Source organism: Zonotrichia leucophrys, chromosome 3 (genome assembly GCF_028769735.1).
Source record: "Zonotrichia leucophrys gambelii isolate GWCS_2022_RI chromosome 3, RI_Zleu_2.0, whole genome shotgun sequence".
In the NCBI taxonomy this organism is placed as follows: Eukaryota; Metazoa; Chordata; class Aves; order Passeriformes; family Passerellidae; genus Zonotrichia; species Zonotrichia leucophrys.
Window position 1 is genome coordinate 11,567,883 of NC_088172.1, and position 26,179 is coordinate 11,594,061.

The 26,179-nt window shown below is 34.3% G+C and overlaps 1 protein-coding gene across 31 annotated transcripts in view; it reads left to right on the forward strand.

The window, feature by feature from the left end:
* The window catches only part of RIMS1 (regulating synaptic membrane exocytosis 1), a 305,676-nt gene that overhangs the window by 204,404 nt on the left and 75,093 nt on the right, over window positions 1–26,179 (forward strand). For 7 of the 31 annotated variants that reach the window (XM_064707378.1, XM_064707359.1, XM_064707360.1 and 4 more), the window contains 6 exons: window positions 1,365–1,427; window positions 5,603–5,692; window positions 11,024–11,107; window positions 14,701–14,778; window positions 16,935–17,006; window positions 21,859–21,971. In XM_064707378.1, coding sequence (XP_064563448.1) covers window positions 1,365–1,427; window positions 5,603–5,692; window positions 11,024–11,107; window positions 14,701–14,778; window positions 16,935–17,006; window positions 21,859–21,971 — 500 coding nt within the window. Of the gene's footprint in view, window positions 1–1,364; window positions 1,432–4,605; window positions 4,684–5,024; window positions 5,139–5,602; window positions 5,693–11,023; window positions 11,108–14,700; window positions 14,779–16,934; window positions 17,007–21,858; window positions 21,972–26,179 lie in introns of those variants that run through there. The other 24 variants (XM_064707381.1, XM_064707382.1, XM_064707367.1 and 21 more) reach the window with 8 other exon arrangements.

A 26,179-nucleotide genomic window follows, 5' to 3' on the forward strand; every position in this document is an offset into this window, starting at 1 on the left:
AATGTAAATATTAACAAAGTACTCTATGATTTAATGTGGACTTTGCATTTACTTTGCAACTCTAAAGAAAATAGTAACTTTTTTCCTAAAATCCATAGTTTGCAATGTGGAAAGATGCATATAAATTCTGTCTGATCTTATGAACAGAAATTTGGTTTAGAAAGAAAATTTAAAGATCCAGTTCAACTCTAGTTCGTGTTGTTACATCAAGCTGGCAGCTCCAGATGTAATTAAGTCTTACATAACTCTCAAGCCATTATTTCAGTCTGCCATGTTTAGAATTTTAGGTAAATAATGCCTATAGTGTATCAATGAAATGCATCATTTTATAATGACATGAAGTATGAAACACATTGAACAACTGCTACTTTATCTGTCTTGTAATATTTTCTCTCTTTTTTTTTTTGCCATAGTACTTCATGGGATTCCCTGCTTCTTTTAAAATTAGCATGTTTCCATGAAGCTTACCTTTATTTTCATATTTACAATGATAGGAGTTTTGAAGCTTGCTCTTTCTGATTGTGTTGAAGTGCATAAAACTACAGGCTTATTCAAGGGATATTTCATATCATAGTCATATTTACCATAGGCATAAATTTGCATTAATTTTACCATCTTGCTGGCTATAGTATGTGTTTGCTTAATATAATTAAACTAGAATATATAATTAAACAATATAATTAAACTAGAATAGATGACTGATTTTCCTCAATTTGAGAGAATAAGAAACCAAAAGTCTGATGGCTGATTAGTTTTTTCATTTGTTTCTTTAGGATTATCATTACAAAAAGCTTTTAAGAGCTATGAGTCAGAATTTCTGTTTGGCCAAACACGATATTTCAAATGAACATATATTTTTGATTTTCCCTAAAGAGTGAATGGTTATTCTTCCCATAAACCAACCTGCATTAAATCATTATCAAACCTTCACTGCTTTTACCTGTATGATTTTGTAGCTTAGGAAGCCACAAAACCCAACACAAAGCAAACAACAGACATCTTTCTTTTTTTTCCTAAAGCAGTTCTCCATTAATTAGTTCATGAGAAAGGAGGTTATTAGAAAACTGTAGCCATTTTATGTTATTTGTTTCATCATGAAGAGCTGTGAAAAAGTAAATCTGAATTTAAACGAAAAATACCACAGAGGGAGATGCCACACTAAAATGAACTTGTTGAAAATGTAGTTATTACATGCATTTTTTGACTCATATATTTTGAGACATGCAGTCTTATCAGACTATCTATCTGGGTGAATGCTTCTCATTTCTTTTGATGTTTTCATTTGCTTGTCATTGGCATAATCCATGTCATCTAATGCTTCATGACTATATCTGTTTCACTCACCACCCATCCTGTCTGTGCAGTGAGCTTCTTATGCTGCCCAGAGCAAAGCGAGGAAGAAGTGCAGAGTGCCTACACACCATCAGGTAAATACAGGAGTGTGGGAATCTCAAACACGTCTGCTTAGTTCTGCCCACTTTGTGTGCCCAACGTTTTCTCCATGGTGGTATTTAGTCCCAGTACATAAAGAACTTCCAAGGACATTGTGATCCAGATGTCAGTCGTTCTTTTTTGTTTGTTTTAATTTAGATTCAGATGTGTGTATTTGTTTTTGAATCTCAGTAGTAAGGACTAAAGGAGTTGAAGAAACTTTGGTTTTGCAGTTGTGTTTTCTGGTAGATTTTCTGTCTAGTCACAAAAGTCCTGATCTCCCAATGCATGAGCATTGTAATAATTTCAAACATTGGTTTCTTAGTTGGTTTTTTTTCCTTTTGTTTGCATTTTTATGTTTATATAACAGCCACGCACAATTAAACAGTCTTTGCTTGTTGTGACACTTGATCTCATGCTGATTTAGTCACTTGCAGAGGAATAAATCCTGATGTACAAGGGCTTACTGGAGTCCCAGATTTGAGGGGTTTTGTATCACTTGTTTTTGCATCTAAAAATTGTTATATAAATTGGATCCACATGTAAACTTTGTAGTTTGGGCCCATCTTCGGTCTTCTTTAATCTCTTGTTTCAAAGCTAGGATCTCCCTGTCTTACCACTTTCCAGAGTTGTGAAACTAAACAGGACTGAAATATCTTTCTCTAAAAAATCAAAGTCTGCTCCCCCACCTTTTTTACCACCATGTCTTTTAACTGTGTTAAAAATCCATGACATTGTGTAGAACATCTTTCATTTACCATAAATAAAAATGTAAGTTGAAGTTAAAGTAGTGAACCATTTAACTAACTCAATCAGGTGGTTATCCTTTGTCCCTTCAGGATCAGGATGTTGATGAGAGTTTTGTGTCAGTGCTAAATGTTTAAAATCACCAAATGTTAAACTATGTTGTCTAGTGCTATTATTCTTTTATTTGATTTAGGATTTTCTCTTACAAAGTACTGTTTATTTTTCTAAATGTCTTGGCTTGCTTTAATTTTCATTATCAAATTTGAAGCAGTATTGAAGATGCTGTGATAGGGTTTTGTTATAAAGCAGAGTAGTATAAAAATAGTAAATAAATATGTAAGCTTTCAAAAAAATCTGCATCAGTGAAGCTGTTAAATCAAGTTTTTGTTATCAGTAGAAATATTCTCATTCTTGTATTTCCGCTAAAAAGACTTTTTCATCAAGATTTTAATTTTTAAATTTATTAATTTATTTAACTTCTTGTTATTTTATGTCTTTACCCAGCCATTAACTTTCAAATAGTTTTACAAATCTACCAAACCAATCTGGTCACAGCAAAAAGTTCTGCACAATCTGAGAAAGTTGTGTCCTTTTTGCAAGGACAGCAATTAGAGTTAGGTAATAGCTACACTGAATTCAGAGCCTACAGCACTTCCTTGCCTTTTTCTTTATTCCATTTATTACTACAGTGTTTTTGTGATCAAAAAATCACCCTTTAAAAGTAATGGTAGTGGTATACTATAATGATACTTGTAATAATGTATTGAAGATGAATATAAAAGGGATAGATGACAATAAATTAATTCTTCTAAATTTAACTCTGAGGCTTATATACCCCAATTCCAAATAAACTGGCAATATATATTCTTGAAAGAATAATTTTGAAAACAGTTTCAGCAAAAATTTGTTATATGCCATCTTCTTTCCTTTCTTATTTCTAGTGACCTGACATTTATTCATGTTAGAAATGTTATAAGGCTTTATTCTTGTTTTCTAGGCAGTTTGCTGAACAATGGTTTAATTAGTCCTTGAGACAGCTTCAGCTTAAAATGGGAAAGAAATGTTAATGGGTTCGTGTTAAATGAAAGAAATTAGGTAGTCTAAGCTACAGAGTTAATATGTATGGTGAGTTTAATGTAATACCAGTTTGAAATACTAGTCCTAGCTATCCATCCTGTTGCTCTGTATGCAATTATTAACTAATAGAAATGGTGGAAAGCTGTCTACCTATGCTATAGATCATGGGTTGCCATATTCCATGTCTTAGATCACCCCTAGTTTGATTGGTAATATCTGCCCATAAGCCTGCATTGGTGACAGCCATTCCTTTTTTCCTCCTGTGCCATGTTACAGTGACCTCTGAGAGAGAGTTCAACAGAGGTGGCCACTAAACCCATACAAGGAGGGTCAAAGCTCCTCTGTTAAATCCTTTAGGGTTTTACAAACACTGATGTTTCCAGGCAGAGAGTTGTTTCATCTGTCTGTGGCACAGCCAGGTTTCTAATGTTGATCCTGCTGTGCTTTGGCCCAAGGCTTAACAGGAATGAAATGTCCTGTCAGGACAGACTGCTGCAAAATCCTCAAGCCTGCTGGTTCTTCTCCCAGTAGTTCCACAGCTGTGCCTTTGTAGGGTGTGTGGAAAATTGTTAGAAAGTTGTTACTAACCCTTAGCCATTAAATGGCCATAATTCCCATTCAGCAGATGCTCTCTGCCTTTAAATTTCTCTCTTGTTCAGTGGGAGAGCTGGCTGATAAAATAAACATTTCCTTCTCTGAAATCTATGATGATATTAGACAGTTGTCATTTGTCGCCTTAGTGCTGCTGTGCTGGCTGATGTAATACTTCTCCCAAGTTTTTAAATTAGCTTATAATTAATAACATTTAGTTACTGGTGAATTTTGAATCTGATACGCCACTTTCAAAAGACTTCCGCATTCAAAAAATCCAGCTGCTAATACATCTGTAATTAAATTTTTGATGCTCTATATCCCTGTTTTAGTGAGACTTTCATGCTTAGCTACTAGAGAGGTAAAAATTTCTGCAAGTCTAAGTAAGGCATCACAAAGAGAAATAAAGAGTAATTTAATATAAACTTAAAACAGTCTGCACATTTTAATTTAAAGTATCTATAAATGGAATATATATTACTTCCATTTCAAGAAAACATCTGAGCTGTACTAGCATTGGCATAATTTCTTGCACTTTATTAAGAAAAGGGTTAATACAAAGTTTTTCCCCCCAGATAGCTGTCACAGTACTTGAGAAAAACATAGATGAGATATCTATTCCTACAGCTAAACAATATAATAGAATATTATGCATTTATTTTATGTTCTGGTCAGTCTTGGCTTGCCTTTACCTGTCTTTTTATTTCTGGCATTTTTTTTGTGTTGTCCTTTGTTCTTTTCTGACCCACCACATTCCAGAAGTTCTGTTAGGCACTATAAAACATTACCACCCAAGATGCCTTTACTAGAAAATGGTACTCATTGGAACCTATACAGGTAAGAAGTGTTTAGAGTCCCCTTTAAGTAGTTAGCTTCTTTTTAAAAAAATAAGTAGACTTTCCTTGTTAAAGAAAAAAATAACAAAATGTTTCATACATTTTTGTGACTGAGAGATAAGAGATAAAATCCTAAAATAACTTCATCTAGTTATTTAAATCAACACTTATGTTACAAAAAAAACCCTAAAACAAACTATTCTGTATTAGTTGGAGTTGTATTCTCTGTTAAAATTATATGTTGCATGTTTTTTCTCTATTACATTCTTTTGTTTATGTATGAGATTTCTGTTACATGTTAAATTTATTTTCATTTTGTTTAAATAATTTTAATTTACAAAGCTCAACTCTTCCTGCATGTGCTAAGACCAAACCCGTGATTAGACAGGATATTTCACTCCTTCATGATTGCCTTAATTTACGAATATCGAAATTTGGAGATGATCTGCTGGTTAGGTAAGACACTGAGGATTAATCCCCCCACTTGTTTGGTATCTAATATGGATTTTGCAGAATAAATGAGCTTCACTGTAAAGGGATTTCACATGACATATAGTGGATCACATTATTTTATGTTGGCTTAAAACTTATTGCTGTTAATAAGGATATAACTTTATTGTTTGATATTTCTCATTCCACTTTTCTCACAAGTGGATGCTGTTCTGTCTCATTCAGTTTTAAACATTTCAATGATATTTGCAAAAAATTTCTCGCAGCCTTTTGTTTGCTTTTTATTTTCTAAACAACTCTTGACACTATCATCCAGTCAACCCTTTTACGTTTTCCTTAATTAAATCATTGTGATTCTACATTTTCTGTAAAGAAAGCATTATTTTATGAGTTAATATCTAACATTGTATTCCTTTCTTTGTTTTCTTTTTCTTTCTCTTCTACCATTGGATGCAATGCACTGGCACTAGTGAACTGCAGCCCTCCCTTGACAGGGCTAGGAGTGCTAGTACCAACTGCTTGAGACCAGATACTAGTTTGCATTCACCAGAACGAGAAAGGTATAAAATAAAAACTTATGAATTTCTTGTCATCTGTGCTGGTGATCTTTATAAGTTTTGTTTTTCTTCATATGACTATTCCACATTCTTGTACATTTCTTGTCTGCTTTGGTATTTGTAGACATTTTTGCTCCTGTATTCATGTATGTCATGTAAATTGTGTGTTGGAGTTTATGACTGCTTCCAGCTACTTCCTTTGTCTTAGTTCAAGCTGATGTTCATTGTTTACAAAAGTCCTCAGTATGCTGATAATAGCATTGCAGTGTTAAGTATTTTGAAACTATCACTTGGTTGTGATTCTTCATCATCATTTGCTAAAAAGCATTACATCTGTTTCTTGCTTTTTCTGTGGACTGCTAATAAAGCAGTGGCATAAATTAGAAAATACAACAAAACTTTCACATTTCAAACCAGAACTGTATCAATACTGATATATTTCTTACAGAACAGCATAACATCATTGCTTTCTTTAACCTGCTTCATCTGCTTTTGCAAGGTGGATAACTGCATTAAGGTTTTTTTGCTCTGATATAATATTAAGGTTCACATGAGTCTTAAGACATGTTTGCAATTTAAATGAAATATTATTGTGTCATGTACATTGTGCAGGCATGTTATGGATGCTTTCTGTACTTCTACAATTACGATAGCTGATTCAAAATTTTAGGTGAATCACATACAACTGGTGTTAAAAAGGTGATTCCACAAGAGAACTTTTCATCACTACTCATGTTTTTGGCTAGGAATTATACCACTTTAGAGTGAGACTTTAGGCTCAGTAAGTGCATGGAAATAGGACAGAATTACATTTTAGTCTGTCCAGTACGTGTTTAACTAGTATGGAAGTTAATAATGCTTTTTTAGTCAATACACAGTGTGTTGGTAGTAACAGTTGTGTTAGTTTCTTTATTGTGGGGCAGGATGCATGAAAAAGGCACTAAGAAAACACTTTCCTCTTTAAGATAGGGTTTTACCAGAGTTTTTTGTTTAAAATTTCCCTTACCTTTCCCCCCTCTTCCTGCTGCTCCTTGATTGGAACGTTGTTTTTACTAAAGTTATGCTCTTGTTGCAGAGAAGGGACTAATGTTCTGCTGAGGTATCCCTGATGGATCTACAGTAGTTTATTCCTTTTTAAGTCTGAGCTCAAGACATTACAGATAATATGAACATGGTTGTTAAAAAAAATAAATTAAAAAACCAGCTGATATAGAGCCACTCAGAATGAAATACAGATATTTTTCTAGATATTTTTAAAAAATATTGTAGCATCACATTAATTACTGAGTGTGTACATACATACAGCTGCCTTCATCTACAAGCAGTTACCTAATGTAACTGCATATAAATTTGAGCAGTGTGTTCTGCACTTACTTCAAGATGCCACCCATCAAGTTGAATATTCAATGAAACACTGACTGGTAATTATAAACTGTATACTCAAAACTACATCTGTCCTGATGTGAAGTGGTTCTACTATGCCTTTAGAATTCATGTCCACCTCTGTCCACTGGGCACTGTGCAGAATCTGCATCAGTTTGCATAAGCAGAAGGATGTATATAAAGAAAAGTGTTTAGTCTGTATTAGTGGCCTCTCTTGCTACTAAACATGTGATTTTGCCAAATCATCAGTGGGTCTGATCCAGAAAAAACTGCCCATCACTGTGAAAGTTTTTCTTAGCTTTTAGAAGTCCTAAATAGGAGGTTTTGACTTGGTATCCTTCACAGAGCAGAAAAGTTCTTGTTAAGGAAATTGATACTCAATTTTTTCTTGATAATTTCATTGAAAATAATAAGGTATGTGTGGCTTTAGCAGAGGATTTTTTTTTCCTTTCTTGTGACATAGAAGATTTTCTTATGCAACCCAAATTTTGGAGGAGGATGTTATATTTAATATGTAAACCCCACCAAATTAATATTTTTGTTTTGGGGAACATAAATTTTTGATGATTTCATTCTCCTCTGTTGAATTTATAAGGAAACTACCTTATAATCTGCTTACACTTGAACATGAAGTTAGTCCTCAGTTGCATGTGATGATAGAGGAGTCTTTAGTGTGAAGAACACAGAATTAAGTTCAGGGTCTGTAGAAAGCATTTTGGTTCTGTGGTGGACAAGATGAGAACAAAAGATAAAAAATACAGTAAGACAAGTTCACCTTAAGCAGTAGGAAATATCTTTTGAAAGTAATTGTAGTGAAACACTAAACAAAATAAAAATTACAATGTAATAGACAGCATGGAAAAGTTGTTTCATTACTGGAGACTTAGAGGAGATGAGACACTTGTCAGGTCTAGAATTGATCCATCTAAGAGAAGCACTCTAAGGTTTTATGAAGTCCAATCTACAGCCCTTTGTCAGTATATGTGAGAGACTCATGTTGAAGATGTTAGTTGTTTTCATGTTGTTTCTTCTCCCTTCTCCCATGCTGCAATGACAGCATTGCAGGTGTTATTTAAAATTCTAGCATTTTATGCCTCTAAATACAGACTTCTCAATACACCTTTGTGTATTTAACAAAATTAGGAATATACTTACCTATGGAAAATTCTTCTTATTCCTCCTCACCTTTTGACTCAGAGGGCATGAATTAGAATATATTTGAGAAAAAGAGCTAAAATAAATCACATTTTAACAAAATGGTAGTGTTATAACAGATGGACAGTGGAGCCCTCTTTGTCTCTGTCACTGATTTGCTGGAAACAGTTTTGATCCTTGAACTTTATACAATATCATTCATGTAATTTGGAATGGTCAGAGTAGTTACTGGTTTTTAAGACACTGCTTTGCTGGTAAAAGTCATTCTATTGACTTGCTTATACCAGCAGAAAACTACTTTAAGCTCTATATACAAATATGTGATATGAAAGTCTAGTTAGTTTCAGTATAGCAGAACCAAAAAAACAGTGAGGATAGAACTTTTCTCCTCCTATAAGTTCCATCATTTGACCAAGTCCATGAAACTTGATTGGCAAACTGACCTCGCCTTGACACAGGCATGCTAATTTTTTTTTGTTAAATGTACTGATTTTGTACAGAGTTTAATTCTTAATTTACTTCTCTTTTGCACACTACACTCTAGGACATTCAAAAATATTGATCCCCTACTAATACCTCTATGCAGTTGCACCATACCTGCCTTTTTTTTCCTCTTCCCACCATCTACCCTCTATTTATTCCAAGCTGTTTTGTTAATTTGTTTTTTTTTCCAAAATGTTTCTGTGGTTGAAGTTCCTTTGATGATCTGCAAGGCATCTTTAAGTTTATAAAATATTCTCTATTGCCATTGAAAGTGTTTTTCCTGCTACTGCTTCATTGTGCTTTGGGTTTTTTCATTTTTATCCTTTTCACTGCGTCTCAAAATTTCTGCTTCTTTCCTTATAAATTGGCTGCTATTTCTTTAGAATGGAGAAATTTCTTTTCAACACCCAGTCTCTGCTCAGGAAAACACCTAGACGTGAGATTCAAGGGCAGACTCTGAACTGATTTAGGAATGGTTTCTTATCATAATAGCATATTCCTCAGACTGATTTAAGATTGCAGTCAGTGATAGTTAATAATATGTAGTGTGGCTATTATTTACCCTCTAAATTTCTGCTGTTGCAAGCAGTTGTATGTGTGTTAGCAAAGGAACAGTTGCACTGATTTGTACTTCTAGTATTGGCTTTTGGCCTGAGACATCACTTAGTGGAGGTCTGAGCAAATAAAACTGAGGAGCACAGCCCAGGGATTAGGTCATGTACAAGGATCAGCAAACCTGCAAAATACAGCCCCAGAGCTGTGTTAGATTTGTTCTGAGGTGTTTCACTGCAGTGGGAATCAAAACAGGATGTTTACCATCAACTGGCCACTACTAGCTAAGCAAGAGACAAAGATCAGCAGTTACCTGTTACCTAATCAAAAACAGATACCAGGGAGGTTGATCCTATTAAAGCTTGTCCTGAATTCATGTTGATTTTTATATTGCATGCTCTTAACAGTTATGTCAAATACCCCCATTTCCATTTAAAATGATGTGCAGTGAAATACGTGTTTGCATTAGACATACTGTCTTTCTGGTTCTTTCTAAGCGTAGGTAGTTACATATTGGTGTTCTACTGTGGCTCACAGTCATTCAGTGTCCAATGGAAGGACCGTGTTCTGAAAATTCCTACTGAATTACCTAGTTAATTCTTTCAAATGCTCTTTAATATCTGTAGTGGATATCAGCATATTAAGGGCTTTGTCTGAGTGCACTGATGCATTAACATTTTCTTTAACTCTTGCTTTGGAGAAAAAAAGAAGCTAACTACTAACAACCTATTTGCTCTTGAAACATCTGAAAGACCTACCTAACTGTTCAAATAATGCTCATGTCCCTAAAACCTTTGTTATTTGCATGTTCCATAAATCAAACCCTTTTCCTTATTACATGGACTGGAAGAATGCTTCAGAAAGGGAAATATTAGATACTAGTTTATGCAAATATTTTGCTATTTGTCAATAAATCAGTTTGTTTTGGTATTGTAAATAGTTATGCATTCAATTGTTGTATTACAAACAAAAGCATCAGTCTATATTGTAGTATTTATCATTCTGAATTTAATGAGATTTTCAAGAAAAGAAATCTCATAATACACCAGTTTTCATTCTCAATTCAGGTCCTTTTTGTTGACATTAGTTGTGTTACATAATGTCCTTGCATGTACTGCAGGGATAAAGAGAGATGAATAGAAGAGGAAGCTGGCTGCACACGCTTTTAGTATATGTTTTCAAATGATAAAAAATTACTCCAGTACTCGTACACAAATGTGTGTAGCTTAGTTTTAGTTAAATAATTTACCTGTATTCTTTCACTGCATTCCAGAAAAGGGTGACTTTATGCCCTAGAACTTGTATCATAATTAACAGTCCTACATTTTTACTGAGATTACATTTTTCTTTGTAAATAGCTAGGAGAGATGGGATTAGAAAAATACCAAGATAATGATCATCATACAGTCTTTTAAGTCTTTTCTGATTTGGAATTGCAGCTTCCTACACAAATGACAGGCTTTTAGGTAGTCAAGCATTTGAGAATATTTGAAAACTTAATGGTACACCATATAGAAGATTTATATTGGTCCAAATTGTGCATCTTTGGGCATACCTTCTCTTTGTTTCAGATGGGATGTTTTTGCATTAAGCAGCCTTAATTAAAGTATACTTGGGTATTAGAAAGCTGTTAGAAAAAATAATTAAATTACACACTTTCATTACTTTTTTGGGGTATTTTTCCAGTCCCAAATCCCATATATTTAATTAACACAAACTAAATACCGTATTTTTTTCCTGTTTTATTGGACGGGCAAACAGGGGTAGATGGTCCCCCTCCCTAGAGAGGAGACGACCTACTAGTCCCAGGATTCATATCCAGCATGCATCTCCGGAGGATGACAGGTACTAGTCAGCTCCTCCCAGCTGAAACATGCCTTACTGCATCTTGCACTCTCAGAGGAGTACACTGAAATTTAGAAGTGTGCATTTGTGTGGAGACTTGCAACCTCCAGAAGCCCAAAATAAAACAGCAGTTTAGGTATCATCTCTGCGTTTTGTTGAGCTGTTATAAAGCACAGAAGAATGAACATCTTTTCAAGTTTTCTGTTTGTCTGAATAGTCACAAGGCATGAAATATGATGTCTGGTACAACAGAGCATCATCTGTGTTAATGTTCTTTAGTCTGTCTTTACCTGCTTCTGTAAATGGTGCTGGTGTTTCACTGTGGTGCTTTATAATGTGATAAATACTTGTTGTAGAGCATATTCTTGTGTATATGTTTGTTTTCATTGGTTTTGGTTTTCCTTTTTCCAACAAACTGTTCCTAATGGGAAAAAAACCCACAGGCTGATATGTTGGAGGTCTTGTTAACACTGTAGTTGATGTATGTAAAAATTGGCACTGTGTAAATTCTGCCCAAATCAGGATGGCCTCAATGGAGCAGGTTTCCTAATAAGGTAGGTTTTGATTAAGAACATCAGGGCTCTAAGTAAATTTTTATGCTGAATATCATCTATGATTATTAAAAGCACCTTTGTTTTTTACTTCTCACAAGCTTTCTAATCGCATGAGTTTTGGTATCCCATTGCTTTGGCAGCAGTAATTTTTTCTTTGTTATTTTATTTCCAGATAGATATTTCAAGCAGACATTGTAATTTATATTTAAGTGCAATTTCAAAATTTTTCTTTTCAGTATTTTGTAATACAGTAACTGACAGGACACAGATTAATGTAAATGCAGATAATTGTAAGTAATCTTTACATGAATTTATGAAGCTGCATTTAAAATTGTTTTAAGACTGAAATACCAGTGGTGCCAGTCCTGGCCTTCTGCTGAAGTCTACCCACAAAACTAATATTTTTAGTGTGATTTAGCTTGTTTACTTGATACTGGAAATATTCCACTCAGACCAGGTGGGAAGAGTGTAACTATGTGTGGGTAGTATTTTCATTTTTTAATTGGAGTTACACAGCATTATAAATTACAGAATTAAAGTAGTGAAACATCATTTTGAAGCTGTCCTCCCTTAGAGATTTTGCCAACACATCCCTTTGATGGGACAACTACTAAGAGTTTAGAAATGTACTTTATGTCTTTTAGGCATTTTTAAGTAATTTTTGTTCTCATTTTTTGAGTCAATTGAAAGATTGCCTTTGACTTCAGGGTATCAGATTGAAAAAATAAGGGAAATAAGGTTTACCTCTAAATACTTCCATTCTCAATGCCAAATAGTAAGCCTTTTTACATCAGCTGAAATTTTGTGGAGAAAGACTGAAATCATCTAATGCCCACTAGCAAACATTTTACAATGAAGCATCTGTAGGATATGGAATCTGTAATGGCAAGGTTTTTGAGATGGATAAACAGGAGTCTGATTTTCTACATGAAATCAGTGCCTACCTGTGTTTGGAAGTCTTGCATGCAATCTGGTCACCCAAACCCAGTGATGGCAGTCAGGCACTGATGAGCACAGAAGGAATTAAAGCTAACCTCAATGCTGGGGAGTGTTTGCAGCCTGTGAGTTCCAAGATTTTCTCTGATATTAGGAGAAGTCCTGAGAACCTTGAGTTTTTTGCATATCTGTAGAGAGAACATCAGCGAAGCAATCATAGGTGCTTTTCCTTTGTTCTCTACTCTAAGTTTACATTATTTCTAATTTTGACAAATTAATTTTTTTCAACATTGTATTTATTTCTAACGGTTATTAACATAAGTTTTGATAAAATTTTTGGCAAGATTGTTCTTCAGGAATTTGCTCACTTGCTGTATCAGGAAGCGTCTCCTTGATACTTGATGAGAAGTCATGAGTTATGTATTATTTCAGTGTTAAAAATTTGGAAATGTTTGGTATAATTTATTTCTATAAGATATTTTTTGAAGGATAATTTTTCTACTGGATTTAATAGCATAATTCCTTGAAAGTTTTTTTAGTTTTTTTATTAGAAATTAGGAAGTCTAAATGTCTAGTGTCTACAGTGTAGTGTTGACAGATGGGTATCTGGAGATCTGTGAAATTTAAGTGATGATAAAAACAAGGTGAATGAAGGCTGAGTATTTAATGGTAGGTGAATTTTTTTTCAGATTGTTCATTTGGAAAAATCTGCAATTTAACATCAGCATATAACCAAGACTGGATAAAATGAGCCTTTAAAAAAAGTAATTCTTATGTATTTTCATTTAAGAGAAGTGGCTTCTGTCAGTCATGCATGCACATGTAAGAATGCTTGTCCCAGAGTCACCTGAAGCCAGCTGCAGAGCAAGTGCCCTCTGGTACTTGCAGGTACCATGCAGATCCAGCCTTTAAGGAAACTTCAGTAAAAGTCAGGAAGTGTTGTACATGACTTTCCTGGTGGCTTCAAGGCTACATAAAGTAACACTCACTGCAAGCCACTGAGGGCTCCTGTACAAGACAGTAAGAAATAATATAAAAATACTGGACACTGAATTGTATAAGTGTTATGTTTTCATTTCAGAAGTAGTAATTTTTAATTTCTGTGGGCATATTATAAATTTCTGTGTGTAGATTTGTTGACAGTTAAATATACTGAGGCACATAGAATTTTGGAACATGAACTGTAAATAGCTTGTCTGTATATAAAACAATATGTAGTGTTTGCCTAAATATGATATGTATTGTTCAGTGATTTGGTGTGACAGTTGGAAGATTTATGATCTTAGGGAGAAATTTTAGCCATTCCTGACCCTACTGGGTATAGATGCAGATATATTACAAAACTTAGGTTATTAGCAGACCACAAATTTTGCTGAGTTTTCTCATTAAAATTCAAATTTTATATTTGAAAAAAAAATATTCCATTCATGGATCTTGTCATATATTTTATTAAAAACTAATAATAAACCAACAAGATAATATTTTTTCCAGATTGAAAGCTGTGAAGAAATTCTACAGCTTCAGCAGAAATTAAAATTCCATAGAAATTCAAAGATATTCCTATATACTTTTTATTTTAAAAAAATCTGAGTCAGTTATTCTACTTTGCTCTTGAATTACTGAAAATTGTTACTGTAGCAGACTGTGTGGCAATGGAACATGAAGGTATCATCAAAATGCATGAAATTAGGAAATTTACTTGTATTTTTAGGAGAATTTCACAATATAATGACAAAATACGCATCTTCTTAAGCAAAGAAGTTTTTTATATGTTTATATATTCTCAAGAAGGATAATTGCACCATAAATTACATAACAGAACTGCCATTCAGCATGTAGAGCATATAATGGTTTTTAAAAATACTGTGTTGTTGTGGCTTTCATTCTATACACCTTTACATCTTTGACTGTTGATCTTACATCTAAAATTTTATAGTGTTTGGAATAGGAAAATGAGAAATACAGCTTTTTTCAGTAGATAGTGACTTAATGCTTTTTGTTTATATATTTGCCTGCATGTCTCCACCTTCACTGCATGTGACCATCTCTCTGTTTCTGCTCATTCCGTCCAAATTCACATCCATGTTTCCAAATATTGTGAAGAACAAGGACGCTGGAGTCTTGCATTCCAAAACAGGACAGTGTAGACCACCTAAGTGCTAAACCTGGAGCAGCACAGAGGTATCCTTATTTACTCAAATCATAGATGAAAGTAAATGAGGTATTGGTTATAGTATATTCTTCATGTGCTCTACATACTTTCACACATTCTTTTTTATTTTATCCCTGTTTTATGTACTAGTACATATGTGCATGTATCATTCATGGATAATATTTTTTTCTCCTATGCAGTATGTTTAGGAAGTAAGTCAGAGCATGTTGAGCTAATTGGAAATGTATACAGCATCATCTTAGCCAGAGGGAGGAACCAAAAAGAAAACTGATTTTCACTAATTTCTAGTATGTGCTGCTCTCAAGACTGCCCTGAGAGCAGAGAAATAAGTGTCCTCAGCTCATTAGTGCTGTGTATTGCTGTGTTACCTGTCACAGCAAAGCACATCCTGCTCTTGGCTTTTCCATCCCACTGGAACCACTCACTGTGAGATCTTTCTCCATTGTGTGCAATGTCACAATCGAGGCAAGCAACATTAGGAGTAAGAGAAAACTAAGCCCCAGACAGAACCAACTAAACAGAAAATGAAGAGGGTGACATAATTTGAATGGTAATGCTGCTGCATACAGTGGATGTAGCCATAACTTTAAAAACTTTGCTAACTGTAGGTTTTAAATAAAGCTGCAGCATTTAATATGTTTGTTTTCCTCTGTATCCACTTTATATTTGTCCTGGCAAAGGAAAAAAAATAAAAACAATGACAATATACAAAAATAAAATAGATTGAGGACAAAAGGGATTTCTGTTTCTAATCTGACATACTATTTTTTGTGAGAAAATACCTTTTTTAAAATCCCGAAAGCATCAGGTTATGACCTCTGCTCATGCAGAAAGTATTTTGTATTTTGCTGCAGTGTTTTCTTTTTTGTAGAATCTACTGCATCACAATAAAAAGCTCATCAAAGACTGCAGTGGGTAAAAATAACGAAAAACAACTATGATTATGTTCTTTGGGCATAGTTTGGTGTCACAGCTGTTTAGGTCTCCTCCAGTGCAGGCACTGGATTACTCTTTATAACCACAAAGGTTTAAAAGGAAAACAGGCTATTTTAAATGTTATTTTTGTCTGTTTTGCCCACAGTAATTTGTATAGCCTGATACATGACATTGATTGTATCATTGCAAGATCTTGCATGTATTAGTTTGTCAGCATTTCTGGTCTAGGATTGAATAATCATCACTCCCTGGTTTTACCACTCCTGAAACACTGTGTGCACTTTTTTCTCTGAAAAAATAATACATATTGATGATTTTCTGAGGTTTAAAGTAGTAATCCTAATTTGTAAATACTGACATTAGTGTGGATAGTACAGAAAATTTTGGAACAAATGGCATGCAGAGATTTACTTATTATATTTATAGTCCAGGGTAATAATGATGAAACGTGGCTTTACCTTTGTTCTTATATGTGTAGACTCCTATTACTCCTCATTGTTATTATTTAATATCAAAGGGAGTGCTTAGATTGTCTGAGGTAATTAGTGCCTCATTATACAAATGTCAGATGAATTCTGTAAAAGCTTTGTGTAGGAAAGGATTGAAGGAGTGAAATAATTTCTAACTTACTTATATTGACTAGGAAGAAAATAGAATTGGTTTAATCTGTTTCTAAAAACTTTAAAAGGTAACAGAATGAGATTTTTGAAAAAACGAGTTTTTATTAATGTAGTGACAGCCTTTTTTAAATCTGATATCATGCAGTATTTGTTTTACTTTTGAAATTTAGATTTAAAAGCAATTTTTAGATTGATTTAAACCTTCAAATAATATTTTCTGTTTCTTTCTGCAAGGTTGTTTTCCTGCTGTCTACTCTGAACTTGTTTCTCATGCTGTTAAGAGATGCCTTATAGGGCTATGAGGAGTCTTTGTTTCTAGTCGAATGCAGGCTGTGAAGTGCAAAGTAGTTGCAGGCTCAGTCAGGATTGATGTTTTCTTCCCTGTTTTGGTACCTCATGAGCTGCACACCATGAGCTTCAATCAAACCTAATTAATGCAATGGCTCTTAAAACTAGACTTCATCAGCCTGTTTTATGATGATAGTTGTCACTTTCTCATCTGTCAACTGTTTCTTTTATTACCTTTATAATACATGAATAAATAATCTTCATATTTCTGTATTCTTTTTCTTCTTTGTTTATTTCTTTTATGACATGTCATTTCGCAGGCAGTCCAGAAAAGTCGAAAGATATAGCAGCCAAAAACAAGCTAGGAAAGGCCCTGCAGCTGAAACAGAAAGGTAGGACTGTTGATTGATGTGTAAGAATCTCTTATTATCAGTCCAATCCCAGATTTTGGAATATAGCTCTAATACAGCTTTTTTGGAACATCTATGACAGAAAGCTATGTTGCCATCATTTACAGTAGTATATATTTTGTATCTGTATTTTTATCACTTTGTTGCATCCATGTGGAATTTTTCTGGCATTTTCCATCATTGCAGATCAGCTCAATGGCAAAGACTAGAAGTGCTTTTCTGCACTTTAACACTGATTCTTTTTTTAAAAAATCCTTATTTTGCACTAACTTGGAGGATGATCACCACAACTGATAATATAAATAGATAGACAGGTATAACAGATAAATAATTCAAAATGCCTCTGATAAAATCAATTTCACTTTAATATATAAAAATTTTAAGTTACACATTTGAATCTATAATGTCATAAAATTAATATAAAGACTGGAACTTTTAAAATTAATTAATTTTTTATGAATTTATATTGTCATTATATCTTAACTTTGATATTACAGTAGTATGGGGTTACATGTTCAAAATCTAAGGAAAAAGTAGAAAAAGTAGAAAAAATAGAAAAATATAGATATAGAAAAATAGAATAGAAATATATTAATAGAAAGGTACTAATGAAATAGAATAGAATTATATAGAAACAATAACGATATATATGTAGAAAAAATAAAGATATATACTGAATAACGAATACATCTAGTTATGATTTAAACCCTGTAAACTGACTGAAATGAGGGAGGAGATCCTGCCTCTGTCAGAAATTTATTAAATTATTTTGATTCACAGAGGTGGAATGTACAACTGTTTACATTGTGAGAGCTTTAAAACTCCCATGAACAACACAGACATCTTTATTTTCAATGAAAATGCACATTATGTAGCAAAACTTAAGAATTTTTTTTTTAGTTTTGCTGTTTCTGATCCCAGATTATTGTTCCTGATCCAAAAGCGGTGGCTACATTTTCCTTGAGTCAGATGACTGTTGTCACAACAACCCAGGTGCTTTTTCAATTTGAGTCAGAGAGATTACCTAAAGGATGACTGAAATCCTTGCTATGATTGAATCAGAGACTTTTGTGCCATGGAGATTACTAAAACCTTTTTTTCACTGTTTTTTTGGACTTCTGAAAACTAACTGATGTCCAAAGGTTTTGGCTCTCAGTAATTCAGCAATGAACCCAGGGGACGAGAGCACAGGCAAACACAAATTGTACTGCTTCTTTGTACATCTCCTGTTGTAGGCTTCTGTTTCCATAAAATGATTCACTAGCATTAGATGTGAGACAAAAATGTTTCAGTAAGTCTGAATTCTGTAGTTCAGTATTCCATCACAGATGTAATATTGCACTAGTGACAGAAAGTTTTGATAATAGGGCAAGCAATGAATTTTCCTGTCAAATATAGCTTGAGACTATTTTTTCTTCAAATATTCATTTTTCTCTTACAATTGGGCTTTGTTTTTTCATTTGCAAATCCTGTCTACTATTAGTTAAGCAAATTACTGGAATAACCTAACAGCATGCTCTCAGCTTCTCTATAAGGCATTTCAACATGCTATGTAAGATTGAGTTTTCTGTGTAGTGTGATAGCTTAGGAAATGTAAATAAAAGAGAGAAAGCAGCCTCTTGATAGTTTATAAAGCCTAGAAGTTCTTCTAATTCGATGAGATAAGCTTTCTAGATAGGATTCAGTAAACTGTTCTGAAGGAGTAAAAGTGATTACACGAAAATAATTTTCTGTTCTTTTATGAATGGGCAAAAATATGTTTATCCAAATTTGAAATAGTTTTCTTTCAGCCCTAACCCTAGAATTACCAGATTGGACATTACTTGTCATATTTTAGGATACAAACAGCCTTGATCTGTATTTTCTGTATTTGGCATAGGACACTATTCCAGGGGTGAGCTGGAGATTGGTGACCCTCGCTTATTCTTAGTTTTTCTTTATAGTTTCTTAGGTAGGAGCATGCTACTGAGGCATCAGTTTGAAGGGAAAGGAATTTGAGTTTTCCTGTGTACTGGCAGAGCTGGAATCTGTGGGATTCCCCTGTAGGCCACTGACAGCTGAGTTAAAAGGTTTGCTGCTTGCAGTGTCTCCTTCCTGTGTGAGGAACCAGGAGATACACATGTACATGCTCATTGCAGTCTCACTGCTCACCAGGTAGCATTTTTTTTCCCAGATTCCTCTTCTCTTTCTACTTCTTATCTCACTTCTGTCTCATCTTCTCACTAGCTTTTGTCTTCCATACTTCTTCCGTGTTCCCCTTTGTCTCATTCTTCTGATTAGCCATTTGCAGGCAACAGATCAAGGGCAGCAAGTCCTAAATGCCATTGTAGTTATTCTTCAATTGCCTTTTGTCTCTCTTTTTATTAGCACACCAAGAGGCATATTAATCTCATTGTAATACTCCAGCTAATGCAAACCTTAAGCCTGATTTGTCTTCATTTGAGTTAAGCAGATCCTCTGTCTTTTTCATGGAAGGCATGTCTATAAAAAGAGTGTTACTGGAGAAGGAGATAAGTTTCTGAGTTGCAGGTAAGTCCTGTCCTGTTCAGTAATGGTGGGACAGACTTCTAGTGTTTCACTGGGCTCTCAGATAAATTCCTGTATATTTAGCTTCTAAAAGGAAAAAATCAGAACTGAGAGCATGATGACTATGTTAGATTGAAGCATTTATCCATAGTAAAAGGAAACAATAACTTTCTGGCACAGATTAAGGTCCATATTTACCTTATGGATGTTATGATATTTAGACATCTGCTAGATGCTTCAAACCTGGTTAGGTGCAATAGCTTGCATTGATTGCTTTTGTAGTCAGCATGGAGAAACAGAAAATTTCAGAAGTCAGGTCATCTTTGTTATTGTAAGCATCTTTCAGAATCAGGAAATTCAGTATCTGCAAGAATATTATGGTTATCACTAGGGCAAGCCAGGAGTTAGCTGAGGAAGTGTTGGGATTTAAGAGAGGGAATACAAGCTCAAGCAACAGAATCTTGGTGGTTTTTTTGCACTGTGACTCCACAGGGGCTGTTACTGATGAAATTCTTTTGAATCCAAACCTGTTTGTTGTCCTTTGCAGACATCCTTGTGTTATTTCATATATAGGGGCTTTTTTAGGATTGCTTCTTATTGTATGATAGTCATATGAACCAGAAAGTTCCTTGGATACCTTGACTGTGTGTTGTGGGGAAGTTGTGCTGGGTGTTGGAAGGGAAATTTCGTAAGTGTCAGCAGAAATTTAAAAAACCCAAACAAACAAACAAAAAACCCCAACACACTACCCCACAATGAAATGATGACACAAGAATTGAAATTTCTGGTATAATTTCTGATTCAGTAGTACCCTTCACTAAAGGCTGCGCTGTTGGAAAGCCAAACAAGAGTAAAAAGGCACAGTTAGAATATTTTGGCACTCTACAAACTTTGAGTGCTTCAGGTTATCTTGTAGTTATGGATCTAGTAATAATTATGGTCTGTTATACTAACACGATCAATCACTTTGCTGCATAATATTATTTATACTTTCATTAGAGTTTCTTTAGAATTATATTTCTGTTTTGGTCCTTACAGGTACTTAAATAGATTTTCTATTTCAAATTGTAAAGGAAAGTAAGGGAATCACAAGTGTGCTTCCATATTGTCCTTTTTTAGGTCACTAACTGAAATGCAGTTAATATAAGGTATGTTTTAGAAACAGAAATGCTTTTGTGGTAAACCCAGGTATTCACAGTGCTAGTCCTGTGCTAGTCCTCTTGTATGTATTGTTAGCTTGTGTTATGCTGTGTTCACACAGCAAACTCTGATCTTACAGGCTGAGAGAAAGTCAGTTGATCTACCTAGTGAAAGCCAACAGTATTTTGAACTTGCACAAATGTGCTGCTTCAATTTACAAGTGATCTGCTTGCAACTGGATAAACTGCTTATGCACTATAGTGAGGGTGACATTATTGTAACTGGCATGAGCATTTCACAGTAAGCTCTCCTCAGCAATCTGCTGCTTCTCATCTTTGTTTTACTTTCTTAAACATTTTCCCTAGAGTTATTATAGCTGTCCATACTTATTTTAAATGTTAGGGTTACAAAGGTATTTGATGCTTTACACTCTGAAACTGTATCTGTGAATAAGACATCAAGTAGCCAAAATGTTCTGAAATAGTGCTAGCTAGAATTCAGCCAAAGTGATTTAGGATATTTACTTAGATATGAATATTAAAAGTCTTGTGCATGTTTTGCATGCACACACCCTCCCTTATCCCACCCCAATTCAAAAGTTAAAGGTCTTTTTCCTTCTTTGCGTTCCGGGGAAAAAACACACACTGTCCTTTGGAAATAGATGTTTGCTGTCCAGTGGCCTTATGCAATTATTGTAGTAGCATAAAGGGAATATTAAATTTAATAGAACATAAAAGTGGCATTTTATATTGCCCTTGTACCAGTGCAGGAGAATGTATAGAAATTGGGAGTAATAATCATAAGTGGTTCTTAGAAAACTGCCTTCCATTCACTGGTTTTTCAATATTACTTTATCAAAAAAAAAAACCCAAAATGACAAAAAACATAAACCAGAGCAAACCCACAAATAAATAAATAAATTAAACAAACAAAAAACCGAAAGGAAACAATTTTTCTATAGCTGAAAGTAGTTAGAGAAATTAAATGTAAGGCCTTGACTTACATTTGACTAGGTATCTAGGCCTGAGTATGTGCATATGGCATAGACCAGATGCAAACTTTTTCAAACCCATCTTCAGTACCTGCAACTTAATTTGTGTTTAAAAATCAGAATATAAAATGTGTCTTCATTTGCCTTATTTTGCTTTCATTTCAATTTCATTTGCAGAACACATCAGCAAGGAAGTCCCACGCAGTCTCCTCCTGCAGACACCTCCTTCAGCAGTCGTAGGGGAAGACAGCTACCACAAGTTCCAGTAAGAAGTGGCAGTATAGAGCAAGGTATCAAATAATGAGCTTGTGATAGCTCAAACTCTTTGATTTCTTACCTTTCTTTACTTTAAGTCTTCTTGCATAACTATATGTCCAATGCTATAATTCTACCAGTAAAGCAATAGAAGAGAATGAAAGCATCTTTGCAGTTTGGGAAATCCAGTGAAGTTTGACTGATGGGTTATTGCGTGTGGTTCAATTGCCTTACTTTTCTAGCACCCTTTCATGTTTAAATTTTCTGTTTGAGTCATGGTAGTTCCCAACATGTCTACTATGTTTTCAGCAAGAAAAAAAAGCAAAACCAAAGAAAAAAACCAACAAAAAACTGGGGCAAGATTTTTTGACAGTCTTACTCATTTCTTATTTTGTGATTTATATTTATTGTTGTGCATTATTAACATAGATTAATAATAAATGTCACAGATCTAATTTTCTTCTGGAGTTCATAGTTCAGTGAATAAAGAATGAAAACAATTACCATGGGAAATGTGAGAGCACAGATCACCAGTCTTTTCTTGCTTAAGGATAAACTGATCACGCAAAGAGTGCTACTTTTTTCTGAAAAGGACAACGTAGACCCGATGATTGTGGAAGAAGTTTCTTACCTACTAAGATCAAATAAGGATGTACATTGTTGTTTCCTTTTCTGGCAACATACTACACGCAGAGAATGAGCTGTTATGGTAAAATGAAGTGGCAAAATGGAAAAAATGTGTACATTCATGTTTTCTTCTGTGCTTAAAAAAACCTGTTGTCTCATTGACTACAAGCAACAGCTGAGATTGCCACATACTAAAAGGTTTTCTTCTTTGTGGAAATTAAAGAAATGCTTATAATGATGAATTATTGTAATGCATTGCAGAACTGTTGGCAGATCATATTCTGGAACAGATAAAGTTGCTGACCATGACCACCTTATCATGGCAGATTACCAATGAGGTTTTCTTGTAGGATGGCTTGCATTAATATTAAGGCTTTGAGCTGTGATGGCATACAACCCCCTGAACTAGCACATATAAAACGTACTCTTACTTTATAAATGTGTTTATTTTGAATGATTAATATACTGATATAAGTGACTTTTATTAACTTTAAACTTCCTATTCAGTCCTCTCATTTTGTAGTGGCTCTAGTACTGTCTGAATTATAAATTACATACAGAGTTTCTATTTCTGCATATTAGTAAGTTGGGAGCTTTGTAGGGAAATGTAATAAGTAATGAATTTCAACTTTTTTTCAATATTTCTACTTCAATTTCAGAATTTGGTAAAATATATTATGATGAATTAGCTTTTATTTTAATTTTGATTTGGCTTTCCTTTTCATATTCATATATCATCCTTCTACTGGTCTTGGTAACTGGTGTGTGAGAATAAAACACCAGTGTGTGTTTTGTTGAAGACATTGAAATGAATGTAGACCTTTCCATGAAAATGAGTAGAAATGGGATGTGTACAGAAGAGGAAAGAAAAAATGAAAGTTGAGCAGAAGGCCAAAACTACTCTGGGTTTATAAAGTTGTTGATACCATGAACACTTGTAAAGTAATGCAGTTTCAGTGAACTCCTGTTTACACTTGTGCTTACCGTGCTCGCGCCTTTCATGTGAAATGTGCAGGTGAGATGTGCCGTGGTTTGGTGTTGTTACACATCATGCCACCTGTTGCTGGGGCTGGTTCACAGCACTTGGAGTCAGTGCTTAAAGACACACTACCTGGGTTTTGTCTGCTTTTGCTGACTTTGCTTCTGAATGGAAGCTTTTCTTATTTTACCCATGTTTAATGCTCTGTTCCGGCTCAGAATGTGTTTGCAGAGGAGTACTAAGTTGAATAGATTTTATAATATGTGTTTAAAAAATGGTGTCAGTATCTGTTGAAGTACATATACTAGTATATCTAACTTAATACTACTGTTAGAAATTAAATTCACTAAGGCCATAAGACAACAGTACTTGCTCTGATTTTCAGTACCAGATTTTAATATTAGTTTCCACCTCCATAATCCCTGACAAATGAGTACCAGAGTCAAATGTGGCGACCAGAAGTGATCTGACCTTAATGTAGTATTGAACCCAGAACATACTGAGATCTGCAAAAGATTTGTATTAACTGTGCTTGGAATTGGCAGGTGTCCTTATTGGTTTAAACTCACAGTCACCGTAGATACAGATGATGTCAAAACGTAGTGCAATATTCTTGGAAATATTTCAAAATGCATTTTCTTCCTATATTTTGATAATCATCTTGACATCATGCATTTCAAGGAAAACCTGTGTGATATGCCATAAAGTATCATTTTTATAGTAAAGTACTTCTTTGCTTTCCATAAGAATCCTATTGTTTTATGAGGGTCAAATATTCGTCTAAATATATACATCTATGAATCTAAATATATACATATATGCATTTAGGTCTGTTACGCAAGGCATAGTGATGGCTGCAAAAAAATTACATATTTGTATATCAAGAATGGGCTTCTTATTTGCTGTCTTGAACATTCAGAAAACATAGAAGAATCTAGTGAAGTAATTTTATTACTCTTTAGAGTCCTCATTATGGAACAAATGAGATTTAATGAACGAGTGACAGACTGGTAGCAGTTTTCATGTGGAGAAATAGAGTTATATTTTAAGTACTAATCTCTGATCTTTAGCTATCAATTGTAAGTGATCATATCCATGCTAATAAGGCTTGGCTGACATATTTCAGACATTCCATTTCGTTGTCAAGTTTAGAACTAAACAAAAGCTTGTTTCTTTGTCTTTACCGAATGATATTGTCTTAGTTACTACTCTGGTTGGCAGCCTGAGAATCATAAAAATTCAACTTACAAGAAACCAAGGTAGTTTTCCAAGATCCTGAATAATGCACATACTTTCTTAAAGAACAAACCAAGCTCACAGAAGTAATTGTTACAGAGAAGGTCAAAGTAGTTATCCTTATTCCATTATAGAAGCAGAGTTGATCAGGACACTACTGATCAGGAATGGAGAAACAAACTTAAATGTAGAGGAAAAGATCAAGTTTACAGATTAAAACTTTTAAACAGTGTTATAATTCACACTGGAAAAAAAAGTGAAAAAATGACAGTTTTCTTGGTGATTATATTCTGAAGGGGACAGCAGCTTTGTGTAGCTTTAGAGTGGAGGTGAGGCATCGTTATATTATATTTGAGAAAATGCTAACTAAATAATAGCAACTCGAGGGCATGCAGGTTTTAAAAAGTGGATGCAGTTAAGACTGTAGGCTTCTGTAATTTTTAGGCAACATGATTTTTATTTTTATTACAGTCATATTCAAGGACGACATAGTTGTATTTATTTCCTTTGCAACCCTCTCAGCAGTATTTATTGGAACACAAGATTGGGATGCTGTTGTATTGAAATGTCTTGAGTTGTTTGAATATTGAAAATTAGTCCTGTATAGGTGTGTCTGTGTGTGTTTTCAAGACATCACAATCTAATAGTAATTTCCCTAACTTATGCTACTAAAGAAGTGGTTTTTATTGTTCTTGTATTAATGGATGATTTTATAAAAGGACCTAATCCTATGAAGATGTTTTGGCTCAGTGACTAAAGCAGTGAAATTCTAAGCCATGGTAAGGACAATGGTGTATTCTCAATATGTCATTCTGTGCTGGGCTGTAAGAGACTTGCATCACTGTATTTTATTTGCATCATGTTTGAGTGGAACTGTGCAATAGTTAAGAGGAATGAGGATTCTGTGTTGACTTTGCCTTTTAGCTGTTTCTATAACAACTTTGTGGTGTAGTTGCATGGTTTTAAAATTATACTTTCGTACAAAGGGTACATCTGTGGTCTTTACTCAGTCCATCCTCTGTCCCTGCAGCTATCAAACGTCACAGGAATTCTTTCTTGAATATGATTTGAGGGTGGGTTTCTGCACTTTTGCATAATGGTTGATCATTGTATTGATCAAGGAAGTGAATATACCAGCAGATAGTAGGGATTGTATTATCGCTCTAGCAAGTAAATAACAAAGGAGAACAACACTGTTGAAATTGATGAACCAGCAATATAAATGTGCAATGGTTGTGGTATAGCAACAATCTTTCAGGAGTAATTTGTGCAAAACAGGTCTTACTCCCTCTATCTGCCTTCTGTTTGGGTCTTCTTTGGGTTTCTCTTTCATAGCTTTGACAATGTAATTTCCTACTTCAGAAGTCACATAATGAGAGTAAGGTTTGTGATAACGAGAGT